We start from the raw sequence: 25,532 nt of genomic DNA on the forward strand, positions 1-25,532 counted from the left end.
TCTACTTCTTACATGTTGACCTCAAATACCTGTACTTTCTACTTCTTACATGTTGAACAACAAATACCTGTACTTTCTACTTCTCTCATTTTCCAACAGCTGGTTCCTTTAGTCTGAATGTGTGTTTGGTGCGTGATCATTATTCTTTAGAGTCATTGCGTGCCTATTGATTTGAACACGATCCGTGTATCCATCATTTCCTGGTCTTCTTAAAGAAGAGGGACAATGGAAACGTCTGTCATGTTGCCGTTGTTCAGCATGGAAAACATTCATTAGCTAACAATGACATTATTGTTCTATTCATATAAAGGGAGGTCAGGTACTCTTTAAAGCAGCTGCTCGTTATGGGTACTTTTTACTGAAGTACATTTCAAAGCCTCTTTACTTTGACTTGAGTAAAGAAGTTTAGTCAGTACTTCTACTTTTACCAGAGTATTTTTAAACACCAGTATCTGTACTTCTACTTGAGTAAAGGATGTGTGTACGTTTGCCATCTCACACCCGCTGGTTCTCGCTGCTGGTGGATGGATGAGTTTCACTCGTTTATTATTCAGGCCTCAGTGTGTCTGAAGAGGTGCAGCGAGAGAAAAGGCTGTGGTTACTAATGAGGCTCTTTCACCATGGACAGAGGCGTCCTCATGCCATCTTTCATACACACAACCTGCGTAAGAACACACACTCGAGAGGCCGCGCTGCATTGTGGCGTGTCCCGGCATTAATGATGTGTGTCAGAGCCATGAGACCATCACAGCGTGTCATTCAAAAGGCTGTTCATTTGTCGATAGTTTTAATTGTAACACTTGGAACAGGAGCATCTCGCAGAACACACACAAAAGGTCTGAGATATTTACATTGCAGGGGAGAATAATACAGAAGAACGTTTCCTAGATGTAATTGTTAGATCTTTCAAACTGATTTCCATGGTCGTCACATATTTACATCGTGTACAGTCGCTTTTTACAGGTACGACCTTAGAGGTTTTATCTGAGAATCTGTCAAGTTGTTGCAAGAATCATGTATTCTTCAACATTTGAACTCCATGAAGGCTGGTGGTATCCAATATGGCACATCCAATGAAAAGATCATCCCAAAAAACGATAGTGCGCTGATCTTCGGATCACGGGGGCACTGGTTCGAATCCCGCTGAAGTCAACATGTCGTTGTGTCCTTGGACAAGACACTTCACCTCAAATTGTTCATGTGGGGATTGCCCACAGTGTTGTAAGTCGCTTTGGATAAAAGCGTCTAACAAGTGACATGTAATGTAACATATTTAAAAGAAAGGCTGGAATATAATGAGTTAATGTGTAAAACAGGCTCAGTAATAACCTTGAACAGCTGCAGGAGATGTTTGGAAATGTTTCTCAAACAGGAGTAAATACTGCTTTTGTTTGGGACTATTTTCAGCTGCGGATCCTTCCACATTTGTTATTTGCAAAAGAAGAACGTCAATAAGGTGAATTTACCGTTGGTTTCCGTCTTTTAATGATTTGTTGTCAATAACAGAAGCTAAGACAAACAAACATCCTTTAACTTTAAGTAGCAACCTGAGTTATGGACCCCACTTCTCTTTGCAGTGTTGTTGTGAAGAGGACTTTTATAAACATTAGGCATGTTGGTCTTTCTCTGTGCTTTAATACTGCATATTTGTAGTTTTGAGGAACACAGCTTCAGTTTCCCACCACAAGTCATCCAGGTATGTAATGCCTCTTAAACAAGCTATCATTCATTTACTTTAAGTGGTCAAACAGCCACTTTAAAAACCCACTTTAGTAACACTTAAAGCTTCTCCTACGCCACAGGGCTGCGGATGGTTTTTCATGTCGGTGAGGACGATGTTTCTGTATCTGCTCCAGTCCCTCCATCAGCTCCATGTAGTCGCTGACCTTAAAGCCCTGGATTGGCTCCTCCTGCAGGTGAGAAGGAAGGTGTTGGAGTTATTTACATTGCACCCAATTAAGGTTTCAAGGTTTAGTGTAGTTATGACGATGAACACTTAGGTCATCAACAGTGCAACAACAATAACACAGATCATTGTGTCAAAGTAAATACAAAAAAAAATAGTAAAAAAGTTAAATATTGAAATAGTGCAAGTGATGGAATGATATATTAGAGTAGCAGCCAGATTACTGTTATGAATTATAGATAGATAAATACTTATTGATTGAAGTTATTTGTTACAGAAGAAGCATCAGTGTGTTCAAATGTAAAAAGTGGAACAGAGAATTTACAACTAATATGAAAATGTCAAATATAAACAAGTACAACAATTCTGGGTGATTAAAAACGTTACAAAAATACTGAAGTTAGTGACATGAATATATGCTTACACTACAGGAGCATAGACATACTTGTATATATATATATATATATATGTATACTTTAACTCTTCACCCTTAAGTAAAGGGAACTGAGATCTTCCACACCAACACTATGTGCAATATACATATCAATATAATTACCATCATTGCAATACACTCGCTGCTATATATAACTCTGTGCAATATTATTAGTATTATTAATAAATGCTATGATTATAACGTTGCAATTACGTAACTGCCACTACGTTTTATTTGTTGCACTACTAACTACTAAATACTGCTAATAATTGCATTGATTGTGTGACCATCTATGTCTCTATGTCTCATGTTGTCTGTAGATGTTTAATTGCTCTTTTTGCTGCACTTTTAGTGTACAGTTGTGCTGCTGTGTTTATTGTGTTTATTGTGTTTTGTTACTCTGGCACAACAATTTCCTTCGAGATAAATAAAGTCTTATCTTATCTTATACATAGCATAGTATAATGCACAATGTACAGATATGCAGAGAATTGCAGATTGTTCATGGTTACTAGGAAGGAGAAACTCAAACGATGAGTTCTCTGCCAGCCAGAGGTAAAGGAGCATTCTACCATATTTAGTACTTTTAAAAAAGGTCAGTTTTCTCTTTATTACGGTACTTCTCAATAAAACCACAGCTCTTGTTTACTACAAAACAACTAATCTCGACTTAACACATTTGTAACGGTAAGCCTCCATGACAAACTGGAGGAAATGGCATAGGAATGTGTCGGAGAAATAGCGAGTTAAGATTCTAAGGGTGGCAGGATTGTTGGATCGAGCATTGGTGGAACTCGACCCAAACTAAGGATTCAAAGTCAGGATATCTCGGATTCTGCTGCTTTGATTTTAAGCAGAGTACCCTTACAATAAAGTAGTGACTCCTGGCTTTGGCGTTCTACGAAAATGTCCATATAACAATATTTATATAACATTTATTTTGTATCCTTTTCTTATTTTGTGACCCTTTTTAGTTTTATTTTTGGTCCTCCTGACCCCCAGTTTAGGCGCCATCAGTCCATCAGAAGAATTGTTGTGTATCAGCCAGACTGGCTTATTATATTATCAGTTAGGAGGTGAAGCGTGAAGTATTCAATTGAATCTTTTCATTAAAACGCTTTACATTCAATCTATTTCAACGTCGCAGGAAATCAAATTAAATCTGTGGGAATCGAATGCTGCATCGTGCAAGTAAACATCCTCCTCGTTCAGGTAATGAGGTTCAACGTTTCCAAAGCAAAACAATACTTTAAAGGTCACCTATTATGCAAAGTCCTCTTCTTCATGTCTCTTCTACATCACCATGTGTCCCCTCTTCTTCATGTCTCTTCTACATCAACATGTGTCCCCTCTTCTTCATGTCTCTTCTACATCAACATGTGTCCCCCTCTTCTTCATGTCTCTTCTACATCAACATGTGTCCCTCTTCTTCATGTCTCTTCTACATAACATGTGTCCCCTCTTCTTCATGTGGGGCATCTTCTACATCAACATGTGTCCCCTCTTCTTCATGTCTCTTCTACATCAACATGTGTCCCCTCTTCTTCATGTCTCTTCTACATCAACATGTGTCCCCTCTTCTTCATGTCTCTTCTACATCAACATGTGTCCCCTCTTCTTCATGTCTCTTCTACAACCAACATGTGTCCCCCTCTTCTTTCATGTCTCTTCTACATCAACATGTGTCCCCTCTTCTTCATGTCTCTTCTTCATCAACATGTGTCCCCTCTTCTTCATGTCTCTCTACAACTAAATGTGTCCCCTCTTCTACGGAATCAACATGTGTCCCCCTCTTCTTCATGTCTCTTCTACATCAACATGTGTCCCCTCTTCTTCCGTCTCTTCTACATCAACATGTGTCCCCTCTTCTTCATGTCTCTTCTACATCAACATGTGTCCCCTCTGTGGAAAGACACTCTGAAAGTTTCAGGAACAAAGATTCTCTCTCTTTTTGATCCATTTCTATAAAAACCTGTCTGAAATGAGCTGATCAGATTTGGCCAACTTTATGATGTCATAACATGTTTTGTCTTGTGTAACCATTAGCCAATCAGCAACCAAGGTACCCCCCCACCCACCTTATCACCTGAATCTCCTCCTAGATCACCATTGAGTTCTTTGTAACCAAATGTCTCTCAGAGGGGCGTGGGGAGGGGCTCCTTATTTTCATCTAAAGTAACAGACAGAGAATCAGCACTTTGGAAACAGGGCTGAAACAGAGGGGATTATGGGTAATGCTGCAATGATCTGTTTGGTGTTTCAGCCAATCAGAGACAGGTTTGTATATATCAGAGAGCTGTGATATATTGATGAAAAACAGTATAATAGGGGACCTTTAATAAGTACTAGCACGCACATATACTAACAATAGTCCTACGTAACACGATGCAACATCTCCACCGTGTGAATGACAAGAATCCAAGCAGGCGAAGTATATTTTATTTAGCTCTACTGTGTAGTCAGTCTTTTAATTACAGCAGCCATCATTTATGCTAAAGTATGCATCTGTCACGACTCCTCACCTGGCCTTATGAGTAATGCAAACACAGCAAGAGACTAAATAACAGGGACTGCTGTGCATTATGTCGTGAGTGGCATTATTTAATTAACTGCCTGCACTTTCAGAACACTAACACACAGCAGACACCGTGATTTCCACCCGTCAGAATCCAGGCAAGGCCTTAACAATAATCCCCCAGTTTAATGACTGTTGAATCCTAATATTCATTTCATCAATTTGTGTTTTTGAAGAATCTAATAACGCTTTTATGTATGCACTGACAAGGACGTGAGAGTGAGAAAACAATCAATACTGAGAGTACAAGTTAAGGTTAGAGACTCATTCTGCTAACATATTAAGAGTAAAGATTTGCACACATATACTAGACACTAAACATTTATTCATAATATATTTAAGGGCAAATCACTCATGTTAAGACGAATTGAAGGGTTCAGAACATTCATAACAGGGTGAGGGAGAATCAAAAGCATATTTATTTGGAACTCTACTGTTAAATAACTATTGGATAGGTTGCCATTATATACTGTAGGTGGAAGTGTAGGTAGTGTTTGGGATATCACATGGACTATGGTTTTAAAGTATTGAGTTTTGAAGTTGCCGTTGATGAGAAGTATCGCAGGAGTGTGCAGCTAAGCAATTAGATTTGGATAAGACATTCATTTCTCCCTCAAGGTGAATTGTAACAACTTCCATCAAGTGCTAAATAGAGTGTGAGTATGTTAGCAAGGTGTAATTAGCATGTCGCGTGTAGCACCTCCTGCATGGCTGTATGTTCTAAGCCTAATCCTCAACTCAAATTCAAATGGACGTGATAGATTACGAGTAAACATTGCTGTGTTTTAAAGTGCACCTATCATGTATTTTAAGGCATATATTAAGGGTCTCAGATATTCTTTCACACACAGTGACGTCACGAGCTACCCACAATGCAACGCGCGCCATATATATATATATAAATACGCCATTTTCCTGGAGGTGCTAATATCCTGGAGGTGCTAATATAAACAGCTAGGTAACGTAGCCAGGCAGAGCGCACTAGGTTTTTTTTCTGAATTAACGACCGAAGAAATCGCTGCATGTCTTCGGATGACATCTCTGGACTTGAGGGGTATGCTCTAGGTCAGGGTTGGCCAACCAGTCAGAGGTTAAGAGCCACATTTGTTCTATGTTACTGCAAAGAGCCACATCAAACACACTGATACCGCTTGTTTCAGTTTTTTGTTTTCTGGAGACAAGATTTCAACCACGTCACTGATGCATTTTTGTGGCATTGGCAGGGCCGCCTTAATGCACGGGCTGACCTGGGCTGAAGCCCAGGGGCCTACGGAGATCAGGGGCCTATCATGAGCAAAAAAAATTTTTATTTTGGATGTTTTTAATTTTTTTTTAAATAAACAAAGTCTTGGCTTTCAGAATATTAAACTTTTATTTCCAAAATCACAAGATAAATACATTTTTGAAGCTTGTAAAGAGAAAAAGACAGCTCTCCCTCGCCACTCTGCTGTTCTGCTGTTCCCCTCCCTCCGCTGAAATTATGAATGTAAGGCGTATAGTAATCTTAGATAACACGGCAGGGTCCGTGACAGTTTGTTTTCATCTGGTTTCAAATAAACAAAGTCTTGGCTTTCAGAATATTAAACTTGTTTCGGCAAATTCAGATGATAAATACAACTTTGAAGCTTCGGCATAATACTAACAGCAGGCATGACAACAGCCGGTGTTTCTCGTGAGTGTTTTCCCCGGGAAACAAACACAATACACACACACACACACACTTGTGAGCTTCCCCCAGACCAGTAATCCAAAGGAAAATATCTTCCCTCCGTAGTATTTTGATAATTTGCTCCGCTAATCAATCAGATCGATGGATTCCAGAGATTTTTCTCAAAAATGATGACTCCGAAACAGTCAGTGGGCACCACCTAACAGCCAATCAGAATGAGAATATGTTTCACATGTGATTTATTGAAATTGCGAGTGATTGAGTGACAGATGAAGGTTGTTTAGGAGAAAAAGTTTGAGAAGAAAAAGTTTGAGAGTGGCACTCGGAAAAGGAAATTGTTGAGGGAAAAGTAGTTTTGAGACAAGCAGCTATTACAAAAAATGCCAAAACTTACAGGTTGTTTTAAACCTGTAGGCCAGGATGAGGAGGAAGGACAGATGAGTTCTGTACCGAGCGGCAGCGGTGCCGGCCGCGGGGCCTCGGAGCCAAGTAGGCCGTCTGCTTCTGATAGCGATGGAGTAGCGGGAGAGGAAAAACAGACAGGAGGGATGATGGAGGAGATGGAGAGGACGACGAGGACTTGCTACGTGGAGGGGAGCCAACGGCAACCGGACAGATACATGAGGGAGGCCCGATACGTCACTCATCTGGAGGAGAGGACCAGGCGCGCGTGGCAGAGTGGAGAAGTGCGATCACAGAGCCTGCCGAGGCTATAAAGGACTTTGATTTGTTGTTTAAATAGGGGGCCTACAAAACCAAAAAAAAAAAAAAAGCCCCAGGGCCTGATGGCAGGTTAAGGCGGGCTTGGGCATTGGGATGTATATTTTTTAAATCCTCTGGAGCAGAGAGAGGAGCTGTGGATTATTGTTATTGATGAATGCATCAGTGTTTCTTAGGGTCAAAAACACTAAACTCACAACTTGAAATGAAAGCGTTTAGTTTATTTAATAAAAGAGCTCATGTTCAATGTGAAAAGTGACAGTAGTTATAGATTATTTGCAATTTGGTGCTATATAATATATTTAAAAAAAAAAAAATTATATATATTTTTTAAACACCTTGAATTTCAGGGGGTGCGCGGGGCTCCGTTGGCGGGGTGCAGCGCCCCTCCAAGACAATGGTAGGGGAAACACTGGATAATGTTTAATCAACGATAGGTTTCCCCCCCCCTCAAAGGTGATTGGTTCACTGCATCGCAGGTATTATTGTGATTGGCTCTTGGGCCACATCCAAATTAGACGCGCTGGCATCCTCTCATACTGACACCTGACACCACACATACACACGTAGGGAGAGCCGGGACGAAAGTAACACGGGACGAAAGTAACGGAGCGATTTTATCCGAGCCCAAACAACTTTGACCTGCCAAATTACGTCAGAATTATCAGCATTCGATACTTAACAGACCTACTAAATATCAGGTTTAACTCTGAGGAGTAGTGTTGTCACGGTACCAACATTTTGGTTTCGATACCAAGTCAAGAATTGCGATTCCGATTCTTTTTCGATACTTTTCTTAAAAAAAGGGAAACAGTCTTAAATGTAATTATTGTGCTTTATTTCACACCAGAACCATAACTCAAACTTTTAAACAATGAGAACAATAAATAAAATAAATGACAAGAATTCGTATTAAATAAAATTAATACATGTCTTACAGACAGGCCGAGGCGCAGCGGCGGCTGCACTCCCACTTGCAGCCATGCTTCTCGTTTTCTCACATGCTCTGGCAGCTAGCGCATGCACGAGAGAGGGGAGGCACTTAGAGCGTGCTTGAGAGGGGAGGGACTTAGAGCGTGCTTGAGAGGGGAGGGGCTGCAGGCACGGCTGCAGTGCAGGGAGTGGAAGCAGAGCGCTGAACGCACACGGCTCTTATTAAACAGCGCTTTCTCACCGGAGTACTTTTCTCCGTCATTCTTAAAGTACCGTTACTAATGAAACGGAGGAATCGTACCGTTTTTAACGGCAGGGTATTGCGGTACCTTTCAAATATTGGTACACCGTGCAACACTAGTCAGGAGTCAGTGTCTCTCCCCCAAACTCACACATATAAAATTCAATATGAACTGAAGAGCCGCATGAAACTAGGCAAAGAGCCGCATGCGGCTCGAGAGCCGCGGGTTGGCCACCCCTGCTCTAGGTCGTTACCAGCGTAAACTAGAGCTGTGTGGGTTGTTACAGACTGCCTGCAGATGTATGGAAAAACGACCCTCGAAAGTGGCCTTCGTCGATTTTGGCTGCATCTACGTCTATCTTCTGGAAACACCAGGTGAATACCCCACTTGTCACAATAATATTATCATGCCATTGCATTTATGTGGTATTTTAGAGTTGACTAGATATTGATTAAGGCAATAGACTATGATATTCAGTACAGGAAGCTTAGCAACACCTAGACGTTGTACGGCTAAACCTTTGGCCTGTTTGCACCTCGCGTAAAATGGCAGATACCGGAAGTACGGTGTCGCCCTCGGCCCAATACCCGTATGTGTGTGTGAAAGAATATAAAAATATATCACATGTCTATGATGTGTTTTGCTCAAAATACAAACAGATCATGCATTTTAGAAATCCCTCATATCCCTCTTTTGGAGCCCTGTTAGAGAAACGCAGATTTTGGGTCCTTAGCTTGAAAAAAAAAAATAGAGGAGGCAGAGCTAATGCCTGATCAGAATTCTACCGGAGATAAAGTTAAATTCTGCTGTGATAAAACGCCATCCTGTTCTAAACCACATCAAGGATTATTTCTGAAACAGTATGGAGCTCAAATGCTTTTTCTCTTGCGGGTTTATCACAAGGTGAGTTCCTTTTTTATTTCCTGCTTTTTAAACACGTGCTCTCCAGTACAGGTTAGCTCTGAGTGTTAGCGAGGCTTGCTAATGTAAACAAAGACGAGATTACGTCCAAAACACGTCAGGCATTGTTTCTGATAGCCACTTTCTGTGGGTCCACATTTCCGATATTACGTCATATCGGCAGCAAATCTGTATCCGCTCGTTGTACCCCCGTTTTTAAAAGATGTGGGTACGGAGGATAAGAGAAAGGGTTTTATTTACTGACGCTGCGTGAGTTCCCCGACACACCGGGGACACATATTCATGTATAAAAGACATAAAAAAGTGCATTTTGCATGATAGGTCACCTTTAAGAAGTGAAAGCTAAAAAGGTTGGTAAGCACTGAGTTAGTGTAATCAGTGTAATCTTTAGTCTCTACAAACTTTATTTGTTGTCCTTTTTTGATGCCTTTGAGCAGTTCAATTGAACATGGATTCTGCCTGCTGGTACTGTTTTGTTTTAATAATCTAAAGCCCTCATTTAGATAATTATCTTTAGAGCCCTCAAGAGGTAAATCTACGACCAAAAAAGCAAAGAAAAAAGTCTGAAATAATATGATTTTGTATCCCTAACTTGTTTTTGTTTTTCTTACCTACTATCCTTGAAATCAGTCCACCACCGCTACCTTAGATATTTCCCGGTTCATGATCTTAGTGTCCTTTTTATACGGGTAATATCACGCGTGAAGATAAACCACAAAGGAGTGAAGTGCAAAGGAGAGGACTAGATTAAGAGCAAATGGAGCGAAAGGTTTTTATTATTTAAAAGGAGCAAATAGAGTGGCTACAGAGGGGTGATCGGTAACGTCAGGGAGAAATGAGTTTCAGTCTGATGGAGGACTCTGCTGCTGTCATTATTCCATGGAGCGATGAATCACTACATAAAACACACTTTGTTCCAGAAATATCTCCTTTTAATTACACGGTATTATAAATTAAAGGTCACACTCTAGACATGATATACATGTACTGGTGTTAATAAAGTGAAGCTTTATTATCAGCAGTACTAGCTACATGAATCTAAATGATATTAAATCCATATATCTTTTGTGTGAATCTTATGTCCATGCAACCAGACTGTTAATGTACCACTATTCTTCCTCTGGTCAAAATATAACTGCACTTCACTTCACTTCACTTCAGTATAAAAAGTCACCCACTTGTCAGATACTTCATTTAAAGAGTCCCTATTATGCTTTTTTTTCACTGAAGCCATCTTGGCGAGCTTGTTTTGCCGCGCACAGAGAAAAGTGTCATGTATTTTACGTCATGTGATCGGCTCTCCCGATCAGCATTTATAGAGAGCACCGATCGATCGGTAGAGAGTGAATATCGGCCGATATCGATCGGCGGCCGATTGATCGGAGCATCCCTACTAAGTATTGATATACACCTGAAAATGAGCAGAATATGTCCTCTTTAAGCAGAGATGTTGTAGACTGAGATTAATCCTGAAAATCATCAAAACTAAAGAAGCTAAACCTTTTTAATTATAGCACTGCTGACACGGTTAAACCTGTGAGGGAGAGTAGAGAGATAAGCAGTGGAAAATACTTGGGAGAGTATTTTCTGGAGTATTAGAAAGAAAAAGAAAGATGCAAGGTCGTGAGCGTGTAAGAAATAAAGCCTGACTTAATTATTATTATTTAACACAATATATACTGTGATGTTCAGTTTTAAACAGGTGACACGAGCTGCTTAATGTTCTCTGTAATGTTCAAGATATATGAACCATTAAGTACGCTAATTATTGCATTAATTATCAAAGATTTCTACGTTTCCTTAAGCCTGTGCCCACATGAAAAATGAGTGGTATTAATCTACAATGAGTATGTGCATGGAAGTGGAAATTATTAGGAATGTAATGGATCTTAAAGCATGAAAGGATAGTCAAAATAAATATTGAGTTGTTGCCTTTTAATAGCAGGTTGTCAATTTTTTTTGTAAGTCATTTGTACTGTGACATGTCTCCATGCTTTAATGTTCAAAAAGCTCTTTATTGTTCTCATACTGCCTGTGCTGCAGCACCTCTTTTCACCCTCTGTCTGAAACCAGAGCCCAGTCTGCACTGATTGGTTAGCTGGCCGGCTCTGTTGTGATTGGTCAACCGCTTAAAGATGTCCTGCCTTAGCCACGTACCATGTGTTGGAGCGCTAGCCAATAGAAAGCGCGAGTGTTACATAGATACACGGTTCCGTCGCGTGCTTCAACCGAGAAGCTTCCCATTCACTTTGAATGGGGTGACGTCAAGCTTTGCCGAACTGCATTGCTCGGGCTGAAAGTTGAGAAAAGTTCAACTTTTCAAGTGTCGACGGAAGCAACAGCCAATCAAATCAGTACAAGCTCTAGCCAATCAAAACGCGTGCTTGTGTGTCCGGGGCGGGACATTAATGTGATTGGTTGTTGGTCGCGCGCCAGACACGCCTACCGGCAAGCTTCAACGTGACGGAACCGTGTGGACGTACCGCAAGTAAATTGGGGTAAAGATGAGTTGTTCCCTGATAGAATAAAGATAACATATTGTTGTTCCTGCGCATTAGAAATGATTTGACAGACAAAAGAAAAAGGAATATAAATATGTACAGTAAGACTTCATGTATCTGGGGAAAGGCAATTTGTCCCTGATGCAGTTTAACGGTACGTCCACACGGTTGAAGCTTGCCGGTAGGCGTGTCTGGCGCGCGACCAACAACCAATCACATTAATCTCCCGCCCCGGACACACAAGCACGCGGTTTGATTGGCTAGAGCTTGTACTGGCATATGATTTGATTGGCTGGCGCTTCCGTCGACGCTTCAAAAGTTGAACTTTTCTCAACTTTTGAAGCGAGCAACGCGAGCGACGCAACGGAACCACAATGCGGTTCGGCAAAGCGTGACGTCACCCAATTCAAAGTGAATGGGAAGCGTCTCCGTTGAAGCAACGCACGCTGCCGTGTGGACGGGCCGTAACATAACTGAAGATTTATTTTGGTCTGTGGTCTCATTTAACCTCCGTCTCCTCTCAACACTTTAGCTCCACTGAAGTTAAGCTCCATCTAAAACCATTGTTACAAGTCATTTGCCCTTTCAAACTTTAATTTAGATAAAATATAGATATACCCCCCAGTGAGACAGGATAAGGGACGAGGGGGCGGCAAATCTCTGTGTGTGTGTGTGTGTGTGTGTGTGTGTGAGGGGGAATATGTTGGACTGAAATAATTCCTTCACATTGTTCCCATGGAGAGAGACAGAGGAGAAGAGGAAGGGGTCGTTGGACGCAAAATAATACCACTTTTAACAGTTCAGCTCAGGACGAGGATGACACACACACACACACACACACACACACACACACAACACACACACACACACACACACACACACCACACACACACACACACACACCACACACACATCACACACACACACACACACCACACACACACACACACACACACACCACACACACACACACACACACACACACACACACACACACACACACACACACACACACACACACACACACACACACACACACACACACACACACACACACACACACACACACAGTCTCAAAGCTGTGTCTAGCAGCAGTATCTGATGCTACAGCTCATTACAAGAGCTTCCTCAGATAAAGCCTCTCCAACTGATCTTTTATTCATAACAACTGTCAGCGGCGGCTCATGGCGATGTTAACATCAGAGCTATCACCACGGAGACACCACGGTCTGAAATGAGTAATGAATTCGAGACGTTTCTCGTTCGCACTGCCGCCGTTTAATGCTGCTTCGGACATGGGTAGAAAAAGACATCTCGGAGACTGTAACCTCTGACCTTCGGGGTCCAGTCTTCAATCATGGCTTCAGAGCAGAACTTATTCTAATCACGTGTGCTCAATCTCAGAAAGACTTCTCTCCACAGTATATGTTCCACACCGTAGTGGGAGGTTTTTCCGAACAATTTCCAAAAGTAGATTTTTTTTGTTCAGTGTGCCATGTGAATCATGGATGACTGCTGCTGCATATAAAAGGGGGATTGAACAATTCAGTAGAGGTCTTACAGCAGCCACTGCTTAAGACTTCTTATAAAAAATCCAGACAATTTATGAGACCAAATAATGAAGTGTCCCTAATTTATTGAACTGGAATAAGGGAGTGATTCTTCCAAAGAAAGCCTATTTCATAAAGCATTATAGCGACAACCTGAGGCATGTGCTGTGTGCAGACTTTGTAATAAGAAGCTGCCTTACTCTACAAGGATGAGACCAATGGGAAATACTGGAGGGTACACACTCTCTTTCACCATGTTCCAGCAGCGAGGGGGACTAAAGTTTGGATATGGACTCGACTCAAACTTCGCACACACAGTGACTTGTCCTCAAATTATGTTAAACTTGACTAGGACCTGTAAACAACAGAAATTAAAATGTTTGACAAGCTTAATTTCCCTCACTTAGAATCACACATTACCTAAATACTTTTAACACTTGGTAATGTTAGTCGACTCTGCATCCGTTTGTCTAACCACCCTTTCTACATTTAGGAAAAGAGGAATTTACATGTTCTGCAACATTACCTCTAAACTGTAGCTGTAGTTCATGGTACAAGGCAAAATACAGTTTTTAACTTTAAAGTTAAGATTGTAAACTATGTTTTTGTCCTATTCCACAAAGTAACCTGTGATCATATTCCAAACAAGTGGCATTTAACATACAGCTGCATTGATAAGAGACAAAGGGGTAATAATACAGTAGCCTACATACTCTGACAGTTCATCAGGTCGTGTCCTGAGCAGCCTGGAGGGCGTGCAGCAGATTTTAAAACCCTCATTAGAAACATAGGAGAGTTGACTCTGACTCGCATTACGTTGTTTAGGTCAAACAGTCATTCATTGATTGACAGAAAATGTTAGCAAATTAGCAACTACTGTATTATGATTCATGGTTTCAGTGAGATTTTCTGAAACACTCTCGTCTCGAGGCTTCTTCGATGTGAGGACTTCTTTATTTAATGGCTTTGTAAGTTCTGTATCCTTATCTGTCAAATATAAGTGTGGGCCTTGGGGTTTGTGGCATTTTTCAGACAAAGGGATTAATCTAAAGAATCAAAACAATATTTGGCATATTATTCAGTCATCAGAGAGAAGTTAGTTGCAGCCCCACCTGACAAAATACTTCTTTACATTGAGAGATGTAGATCAATATGCAAGTTCCTCATACATGTAATACTTTTATACACAAGGCCACTGATGGAGCCATTTTTTGTTTTGATTACAAATGACAATTTTCGAATGAATTTAGGTCTTCAGTACGGAACAGGGAATCGGTACAATCTTTGACCTCAAGTTACACTAATCATTTTTGGTTTATTTGTTTGTTTAATTTTATGGGAGACGTAAAGAAATCAGCACCTGCAGAGTTTTACTTTGGACGGTATTAACGTGTGAGTCAACGAAGCGGAGCCCTGTTAATGTGGCACAGCTTTAAATATCCTACAAAGAATGAGCCACGACAGCCAGCTCAAGTTTTACTTTGACAGGAACTGTTTAAAGTTCCCCTATCATACTGTTTTTCATCAATATATGTCTCAGATATATACAAATCATGTCTCTGAAGTGTTTGGCTCCAAACGCCAAACAGATCATTGCAGCATTACCCATAATCCCCTCTGTTTCAGCCCTGTTTCAAAAGTGCTGATTCTCTGTCTGTTACTTTAGATGAAAATAAGGAGCCCCTCCCCACGCCCCTCTGAGAGAGATTTGGTTACAAAGAACACAAAGGTGCTCTAGGAGGAGATTCAGGTGATAAGGTGGGGGGGGGTTACCTTGGTTGCTGATTGGCTAATGGTTACACAAGACAAAACATCGTTATGACATCATAAAGTGGCCAAAATCTGATCAGCTCATTTTCAGACAGGTTTTTATAGAAATGGATCAAAAAGAGAGAGAATCTTTGTTCCTGAAACTTTCAGAGTCTCTTTACACAGAGGGGACACATGTTGATGTAGAAGAGACATGAAGAAGAGGGGACACATGTTGATGTAGAAGAGACATGAAGAAGAGGGGACACATGTTGCTGTAGAAGAGACATGAAGAAGAGGGGACACATGTTGATGTAGAAGAGACATGAAGAAGAGGGGACACATGTTGATGTAGAAGAGACATGAAGAAGAGGGGACACATGTTGATGTAGAAGAGACATGAAGAAGAGGGGACACATGGTGATGTAGAAGAGACATGAAGAAGAGGGGACACATGTTGATGTGGAAGAGACATGAAGAAGAGGGGACACATGTTGATGTAGAAGAGACATGAAGAAGAGGGGACACATGTTGATGTAGAAGAGACATGAAGAAGAGGGGACACATGTTGATGTAGAAGAGACATGAAGAAGAGGGGACACATGTTGATGTAGAAGAGACATGAAGAAGAGGGGACACATGTTGATGTAGAAGAGACATGAAGAAGAGGGGACACATGTTGATGAAGAAGAGACATGAAGAAGAGGGGACACATGTTGATGTAGAAGAGACATGAAGAAGATGGGACACATGTTGATGTAGAAGAGACATGAAGAAGAGGGGACACATGTTGATGTAGAAGAGACATGAAGAAGAGGGGACACATGTTGATGTAGAAGAGACATGAAGAAGAGGGGACACATGTTGATGTAGAATAGACATGAGAAGAGGGGACACATGTTGATGTAGAAGAGACATGAAGAAGAGGGGACACATGTTGATGTAGAAGAGACATGGAGAAGAGGGGACACATGTTGATGTAGAAGAGACATGGAGAAGAGGGGACACATATTGATGTAGAAGAGACATGAAGAAGAGGGGACACATGTTGATGTAGAAGAGACATGGAGAAGAGGGGACACATGTTGATGTAGAAGAGACATGGAGAAGAGGGGACACATGTTGATGTAGAAGAGACATGGAGAAGAGGGGACACATATTGATGTAGAAGAGACATGGAGAAGAGTGGACACATGTTGATGTAGAAGAGACATGAAGAGGAGGGGACACATGTTGATGTAGAAGAGACATGGAGAAGAGGGGACACATATTGATGTAGAAGAGACATGAAGAAGAGGGGACACATGTTGATGTAGAAGAGACATGGAGAAGAGGGGACACATGTTGATGTAGAAGAGACATGGAGAAGAGGGGACACATATTGATGTAGAAGAGACATGGAGAAGAGGGGACACATGTTGATGTAGAAGAGACATGGAGAAGAGGGGACACATATTGATGTAGAAGAGACATGAAGAAGAGGGGACACATGTTGATGTAGAAGAGACGTGGAGAAGAGTGGACACATGTTGATGTAGAAGAGACATGAAGAAGAAGGGACACATGTTGATGTAGAAGAGACATAAAGAAGAGGGGACACATGTTGATGTAGAAGAGACATGAAGAAGAGGGGACACATGGTGATGTAGAAGAGACGTGGAGAAGAGTGGACACATGTTGATGTAGAAGAGACATGAAGAAGAAGGGACACATGTTGATGTAGAAGAGACATGAAGAAGAGGGGACACATGTTGATGTAGAAGAGACATGAAGAAGAGGGGACACATGGTGATGTAGAAGAGACATGAAGAAGAGGGGACACATGTTGATGTGGAAGAGACATGAAGAAGAGGGACACATGTTGATGTAGAAGAGACATGAAGAAGAGGGGACACATGTTGATGTAGAAGAGACATGAAGAAGAGGGGACACATGTTGATGTAGAAGAGACATGAAGAAGAGGGGACACATGTTGATGTAGAAGAGACATGGAGAAGAGGGGACACATATTGATGTAGAAGAGACATGGAGAAGAGGGGACACGTGTTGATGTAGAAGAGACATGAAGAAGAGGGGGACACATGTTGATGGTAGAAGAGACTTGAAGAAGAGGGGGACACATGTTGATGTAGAAGAGACATGAAGAAGAGGGGACACATGGTGATGTAGAAGAGACATGAAGAAGAGGGGACACATGTTGATGTGGAAGAGACATGAAGAAGAGGGGACACATGTGATGTAGAAGAGACATGAAGAAGAGGGGACACATGTTGATGTAGAAGAGACATGAAGAAGAGGGGACACATGTTGATGTAGAAGAGACTATGGAGAAGAGGGGACACATTTGATATAGAAGAGACATGGAGAAGAGGGGGACACATGTTGATGTAGAAGGAGACATGAAGAAGAGGGAACACATGTTGATGTAGAAGAGACATGAAGAAGAGGGGACACGTGTTGAATGTAGAAGAGACATGAAGAAGAGGGGACACATGTTGAATTAGAAGAGACATGAAGAAGAGGGGACACATGTTGATGTAGAAGAGACATGAAGAAGGAGGGGACACATGTTGATGCTAGAAGAGACATGAAGAAGAGGGGGACACATGTTGATGTAGAAGAGACATGGAGAAGAGGGGACAACATGTTGATGTAGAAGAGACATGAAGAAGAGGGGACACATGTTGATGTAGAAGAGACATGGAAGAAGAGGGGACACATGGTGATGTGGAAGAGACATGAAGAAGAGGGGACACATGTTGATGTAGAAGAGACATGAAGAAGAAGGGACACATGTTGATGTAGAAGAGACATGAAGAAGAGGGGACACATGTTGATGTAGAAGAGACATGGAGAAGAGGGACACATGTTGATGTAGAAGGAGACTTGAAGAAGAGGGGACACATGTTGATGTAGAAGAGACATGGAGAAGAGGGGACACATGTTGATGTAGAAGAGACATGAAGAAGAGGGAACACATGTTGATGTAGAAGAGACATGAAGAAGAGGGGACACGTGTTGATGTAGAAGAGACATGAAGAAGAGGGGACACATGTTGAATTAGAAGAGACATGAAGAAGAGGGGACACATGTTGATGTAGAAGAGACATGAAGAAGAGGGGGGACACATGTTGATGTAGAAGAGACATGAAGAAGAGGGGACACATGTTGATGTAGAAGAGACATGGAGAAGAGGGGACACATGTTGATGTAGAAGAGACATGAAGAAGAGGGGACACATGTTGATGTAGAAGAGACATGGAGAAGAGGGGACACATGGTGATGTAGAAGAGACATGGAGAAGAGGGGACACATGTTGATGTAGAAGAGACATGGAGAAGAGGGGACACATGTTGATGTAGAAGAGACATGAAGAAGAGGGGACACATGTTGATGTAGAAGAGACATGAAGAAGAGGGGACACATGTTGATGTAGAAGAGACATGAAGAAGAGGGGACACATGTTGATGTAGAAGAGACATGAAGAAGAGGGGGACACATGTTGATGTAGAAGAGACATGAAGAAGAGGGGACACATGTTGATGTAGAAGAGACATGAAGAAGAGGGGACACATGTTGATGTAGAAGAGACATGGAGAAGAGGGGGACACATGTTGATGTAGGAAGAGACATGAAGAAGAGGGGACACATGTTGATGTAGAAGAGACATGAAGAAGAGGGGACACATGTTGATGTAGAAGAGACATGGAGAAGAGGGGACACATGTTGATGTAGAAGAGACATGAAGAAGAGGGGACACATGTTGATGTAGAAGAGACATGAAGAAGAGGGGACACATGTTGATGTAGAAGAGACATGAAGAAGAGGGGACACATGTTGATGTAGAAGAGACATTGAAGAAGAGGGGACACATGTTGATGTAGAAGAGACATGAAGAAGAGGGGACACATGTTGATGTAGAAGAGACATGGAGAAGAGGGGACACATGTTGATGTAGAAGAGACATGAAGAAGAGGGGACACATGTTGATGTAGAAGAGACATGAAGAAGAGGGGACACATGTTGATGTAGAAGAGACATGAAGAAGTGGATTTTGCATAATAGGTGACCTTTAAACTGCAGTACTGTTGCTTTATCTCACCTTGAGGTAGAGCTGCAGCTGCTGGGACTGTGTGCGCTGCAGGATGTCTGGCTGCAGGTGTGTGAAGACGGCCACACACATGTACACCTGGTAATCCGGACCCATCAGCACACAGGTGGAAACGTAGTGGCAGATCTCGGTCCAGTCCAGGTAGTTCCAGAAACACTGAGTCAACCAGTGCAGGCACATCTGAGGACAGACAGAAGTTCAGTTTAATGGTATTTGCAGGATTTTTGTTCCTGAGAATAAACTCGTTTTAGTAGTTTAGTAAATGAAGGAGAAATAAATGAAAATGAATGATTCTGTAATAAGAATGATCTACTTGATGCTTCTGACAATTAATTAATCATGTTTCAGACAATTATTCCCCTCCCTGTGATGAATCAAATATGTCAAATATAAAATGTCTACCAATCTTCATAGCCCTCTTCACCATACTCTATATATTAAAAGGGAAAACATATATTCTAAAGAATTACAAGTAACTATGTTGATAGCTGAGATTGCAGTAAAGACTCATGTCAAAGTAACATGTACATTTTTGTTGTCACAACATTTATTCTAGGTATTCACTTTAAATCGGTACACAATAACCAGATAATTCCATGCATGCATGACCGTATGATTAATATTCAAACCATTTCATTATAAAAAGAAGCAGGGTAGTATTTAACCCTCCTATTGTCTTCGTGTTCCCCCCTTACTTTGGTTTTCACTGTCAAATTGACCGGTCCTGTTTTAACTGCTATTACATTAACACAAAAAACATTAATCAGCACCACATTTCATTTAACACCTTTTCAACCTGTACATATTGTATCAGACTACTGGTATACATGACAAACTGCAGTAAATATCAGTGGCGTTTTCTCCTGGAGGCCAGGGGAAGCCAGGCTTCCCCTGTTTTTTCAGATTGTAGTTATAATTTTAATAAATAAATAAAAACACTTTGTTTAGTTTCGGAAATTCTTTGTTGTGTGTTGCTGCCGGCCCGTCTCTCCCCCATTCTCATTGAGTATTTACAAAGAGTGAAACAGCGCCCCTCTAGATGTTATGGTGAAACAGTAGATTGCACTCACTGTTGCGAGAGGAGGCCAGCCGAAATTGGCTTCCCTTGGTGAAAAACAATGGAGGTATTGACCAATCAGATGAGGCTCACGTCATGCCCCTGCCAACCTGTAATTGGTCAGGGCCATGCCAAGGGAAGATAGATAGCACCACTCTCACTGCCGTTAGAAAGTAGCAAGCAACTGAAGCAAGTGCAATTATGGAGAGGGTGGAGATTTGGAGTATTTAATCAAAAATAATTGTACTAAACTTCCGCTACAGCAGCAACAAGAAATACAATCTGATGACAGGCCGATGCCCAAACTGGAGCTGTGTACAGCGAGGAACAAAGGAGCGAATCGGACGTAAAACGTTAAAAGTCTCCTGATTTAGTTTGTGAATGAATGCTTATTAGAGTTTGGGCTGGAGAGTGCGTGCGGACCTGTCGGTTAGATAACAGGCGTGTGTAAGTCCTGCATCTGATACAAATGTGTGTAAAATGATACCGGGTGCTGTAATCACTCATCTGGTTACGTTATTACATTGACCACCACACCCCCGACTCAAAAGAAAGGACGTATTATTGGCTTCCCCTAATTTTTTTCGCACGCTACTGGTAAATATACAAAGAATAGACACTGAACATGTATTGCGTGTGCCAGGTGTGATCCATGTGGGGGGAGGGGCACATAAGAGCGGGAAATGTGTCAAATTGTTCTGTGTGTGTGTTTGTGTGTGCCAGGTGTGATTCACATGGGGGGATTGGGCACATAAGGGGGGACGACACACGTGTGTGTGTGTGTGTGTGTGTGTGTGTGTGTGTGTGTGTGTGTGTGTGTGTGTGTGTGTGTGTGTGTGTGTGTGTGTGTGTGTGTGTGTGTGTGTGTTTTATCTGATCCGGATGGTTACTAATTCCCTTTCTTTATGGCGGTCATTTTTGACCGGGAACACCATGGGTTTTACAAAGTTGACTAAATCATCCAAAATTCAATGAAAGTGTGATCAGCAATTGTATATGTTCAAATGTCTACTGTGAAGGATATCATAAAGCTTTAATGCAATCGAATGTAAAACAAAAAGTTATGATTGATGAAAGTAGTAAATCGGTCAGATTTGACCCGAAGACAACAGGAGGGTTAATTAAAGGACAGGGTAGTAAACATAATAATAGTTAGGTTATGTTCATTTGAATTGGCAAACTCCTTTTTAAAGAACTCAGAAATCAATATGAATAAAAGCAAGAAGAATTACTGAGAAGTGAAACAGATGCCAATGGGGATTTAGAGGTCATTTAAAACAATGCACGCTGCTCAAGTAATTTAAGAGCTATCCCACAGACTGGGAACACAACAGCAAAAGCTAAATAACACTTAAAAAAATCAAGGAAACTAAAGTTTGCCAGAAGACCAGGGGGAGGAAAGTTCACAAATAACAAGTTGGGTGTAGAGGAGGTATTTAACAAACTAAAGATAATCAAAAAATGGCTTCACTATTTCACAAGAAGCCATCCAACTAAACAAAGGTGATAACGTGGTTGTCCATGAATGTCTTGCTTTGTTTTTCTCGTGGCAATTCTTAAAAAAGGTAAATACAAAAGAGGTACAATTAATCTGGTTGAAGAAGCAAATATTTAATGTTTACATCAGTTTCACCAAACTCATCAAACTGACTGAAGAGTGCATTTGTGTTGGAAGAGATATGACCATTTGTTTCATAATCCGTGGCCCTTAAATTGTCAGATTTCTTGTTATGCCACAATTAATCTATGCTCTTAGTATTAATTGTAAAATGGAGTTCATATTGTTAGCATTTCTCGAGACATTTACGTGATGGAGATAATGGAGCAGAAGTGTTGGTTTTATTACCTGAGCCCACGCTGATGTATAATCACCCTCAGCTCTATACTGTACGTCTATATGATGTTCACTCGCTGACTAAGCATTTCTAAACGAGTCTTTCCGGGAACATTGAAAAGCGTGGAAAGTGATAACTCACAGCAGTGCTGTATATTAAGGTGGGATTAGGAGACAAAGAGACAAGGGGAAGCATGCTGCTGTCCCTCTCTCCTGTCCTCAGTGAAAACAAAATCCTTTCTGTGTGAGAGTTCAAAGTGAGAATATATTGTTATCGACTCATTCAATCCTCCCCATTGTGCAGGCTGGAGCATAGCAACAAGTTCTTCCTTCTGTTTTACTTTAAATCACTCTATGGTCTCCCTCTGTTTATGATATGTTTGTCATGCAAGACATTTGAAAGATTTGAATGATCAAGTCGTTTTTTTTACATTTCAGAAGTAATTTAAGAGCCGTTTAAAGAGATTATGCTTCTGGGGGTTTTCCCCTTCCTTTAGTGTTATATAGGTTTTAGTTTCTCTCCCATTGGACTCCTTTTTTACTTATTGAACATGATCACATCGCTATGTAACACTCGCGCTTCTATTGGCTAGCGCTCCAACCGATTTCACAAGATAGGTTAAGGGGCGGGACATCTCTAAGCGGTTGCCGACCAATCACAACAGAGCCGGCCAGCTAACCAATCAGAGCAGACTGGACTCTGGTTTCAGACAGAGGGTGAAAAGAGGTGCTGCAGCACAGGCAGTATGAGAACAATAAAGAGCTTTCTGAACATTAAAGCATGGAAACATGTCACAGCACAAAATACAAAAATAAACTTAAAAATTAGCCCCTTTAAGTGAGACACCCAATGCAGGAGTACTTTGTCCACCGATGCTTTAAGCACTGACATGTCTTTCATTTTTGTAAAGCACTTTGAATTGCCTTGTGCTGAAAGGTGCTATATAAATGCAGGTCTGCAGGTCTCCCTTGAAAAAGAGATCATTGATCTCAATGGGATTTTACCTGGATAAATAAAGGTTTTGAATTGAATTGAATAAATAAACTTGCCTTGCCTTGACATTACACTTTTATAATACATATATTTTCCATTACATTTGACAGAAGCCTACGTCCATGCACGTTCACACACAACCTCTATTTTATGAATGTCAGATGCTTCATTTGCCATTACGGCTTTGTCAGGCGTTCAAAGCTCAAACTTTTGAAATAGTCATTTCCATTTCTGACGGAAGAATAGGTGCCCATTACCGCCTTGAAGAGCAGAAAGATGAGCTGAATGTTAACGTTTTACCCCCCCGGAGACGGCGAGTTCAGATCTTTGATGCAAATGCAGCGAGTCTTAAAGCACCCCTGCTGCCGAACATTATGTGAAACTCTGTCAGCCGCCGACACAGCAGACAGGATCAAACACCAGAGGGTTCAAGGTGAAAAACCTTTTTTCTACCTTTTGTTTGTGAGAGAGAGAGTCTGCGTCAAAAGTATTAACTGCCAAACAATAGGTTTCTAACTTTTCAACTGCTCCGTTTAAAACAAAAAGACGGATAGGTAAGGAATCAATGTCAAAACCCCCAGTTCAAAATGAAGTCAAAGCAGGATGAAAGGGGAAGTCATTCACAGAGCAAGTGTACTTAAGCCTCTCAGTCTCTTACTGACATCTTTAATGAAATATTCATTAAACAGTGACAAAACAAAATGGGCTGCCGGTGCCGACTCTCTTTGTGTGTATGCAACAACAATCCAAATGCACTTCCTTTATTCCCTCCATCAGTAGGCATGAGTGCTGTTTATTGATCTAAGAGGCTCAGAGAATGGAAATTAGAAAACAAAGACAGACAATAAAGAATTAAATGTTTGAGTTTAACTAACAGCCTGCTGGATAGACACAAACTTTTCTCTGCAAAGCTTCATCAGTCCTGACTTTAATCTTCTCTCTAAAGTGAATTTATATTATCACTACCTCCTGATTATCAACATTTGTCAAATAAATCAATACAGGGGATTCAAATGCATCTGTTGTTCTAAAACCTCAGCACATAAAGTAATGAATTAAGTAGAAAAACTACACTTCCAACCAGCATTGACAGTGTATGCATCGGTAATGTAGTTTAATGGACTTAAGTTCATAAATCTAGGAATATTTTAGGCAAAAATATATATAATAGAATAGAATTGAAGGGATGAAACCCTCTTTAATGTCACAGACAGTGACATGTGTTCTCTGCATTTAACCCATCCTAAAACCAGGAGTCTAGTACTAGGAGTCTAGTACTAGGAGCAGTGAGCAGCTATTGCACAGCGCCCGGGGACCAATGGGGGGGTGGGAGGTGTCCGGTGCCTTGCTCAAGGGCACCACAGCAGGGCAGGAGGTGAACTGACCTCTCCAAGTCAGTCCACACTCCATATTTAGGTCTGTTCGGGGACTTGAACCAGCGACCCTACGGCTCCCAGTCCAAGCCCCTACTGACTGAGCCACTGCCGGACATAATGAATGAACAAATGTGTGTGAAATGAGGACAATGTAATCGATTGGGGTTATTTCCTCATGCGTCATTGACAATGTCATAATAAGAAATACATGTGACCATTCTAATTGAAAGAAATTAGCTTTAATTTAAAAAAAGCTGACTCATTGAACTCTCAATGAACAAATACATACAAATAAAACATTGACTATGAACCCTCCCAAGGGCAGCTTTATCCTCTATGAAGAATGTATCCCATGCCTCATTATCACTTTCCAAGCTTAACTCTTATTTAATGGGATGCTGGCCAGTTGTCTGTACATGTAATTAACGACTGCACCGATGTATGAAGGGCGTGGTTACAATTCAATTAACTACAATAATTGAAAAGCTTGTAAGAGCTAGTATTGTTTTATTTTATGTACATTTGACACCAAAATAAATGCATGGTTATGATCCTCATATTAACACTGTTCAAAATATCTCTAATTCATGAGCTTCACTCCTCGTGAACTGACCCTTTGCTTCCTTAACAAAGAAACAGGACTACAAAGAAATATTCAATTCACTTCTGGCACAAAAACACACCGCTACAGACATATCACATATCGCTCAGTTGAACAAGGTGAAGCAGCATTGCGCAGATGCTGTCGGCCATTTATTTATTCATTTGATTGTTAATGTTTGTTTTTGTGGTTTTAAAGTGATGGTACTTTATTTAAAGATGTGCCTGTTGTGACCAAATGTTCCTACGGTTACAAGTATATAACCTGAACCTGCACAATGTGATTTTGAAACACCTCTAATCATTTATGAGCACACATCTACAGAAGTATGAACCATCCAGGAGTCTTAAGCCTCACGTC

General features: G+C 41.1%; 1 protein-coding gene across 1 annotated transcript in view; it reads right to left on the reverse strand.

Moving 5' to 3' along the window:
* Nucleotides 1-773: 773 nt before the first annotated feature.
* tbc1d32 (TBC1 domain family, member 32) overlaps nucleotides 774-25,532 on the reverse strand; it is a 101,679-nt gene continuing 76,920 nt past the window's right edge. The window contains 3 exon segments of the mRNA XM_034217130.1: nucleotides 774-1,847; nucleotides 1,849-1,910; nucleotides 19,302-19,490. Of these exon segments, the coding sequence (XP_034073021.1) occupies nucleotides 1,757-1,847; nucleotides 1,849-1,910; nucleotides 19,302-19,490 (342 nt within the window). The 3' untranslated portion in view covers nucleotides 774-1,756.

The sequence above is a fragment of the Gymnodraco acuticeps genome, unplaced genomic scaffold (genome assembly GCF_902827175.1).
Source record: "Gymnodraco acuticeps unplaced genomic scaffold, fGymAcu1.1, whole genome shotgun sequence".
NCBI lineage: Eukaryota > Metazoa > Chordata > Actinopteri > Perciformes > Bathydraconidae > Gymnodraco > Gymnodraco acuticeps.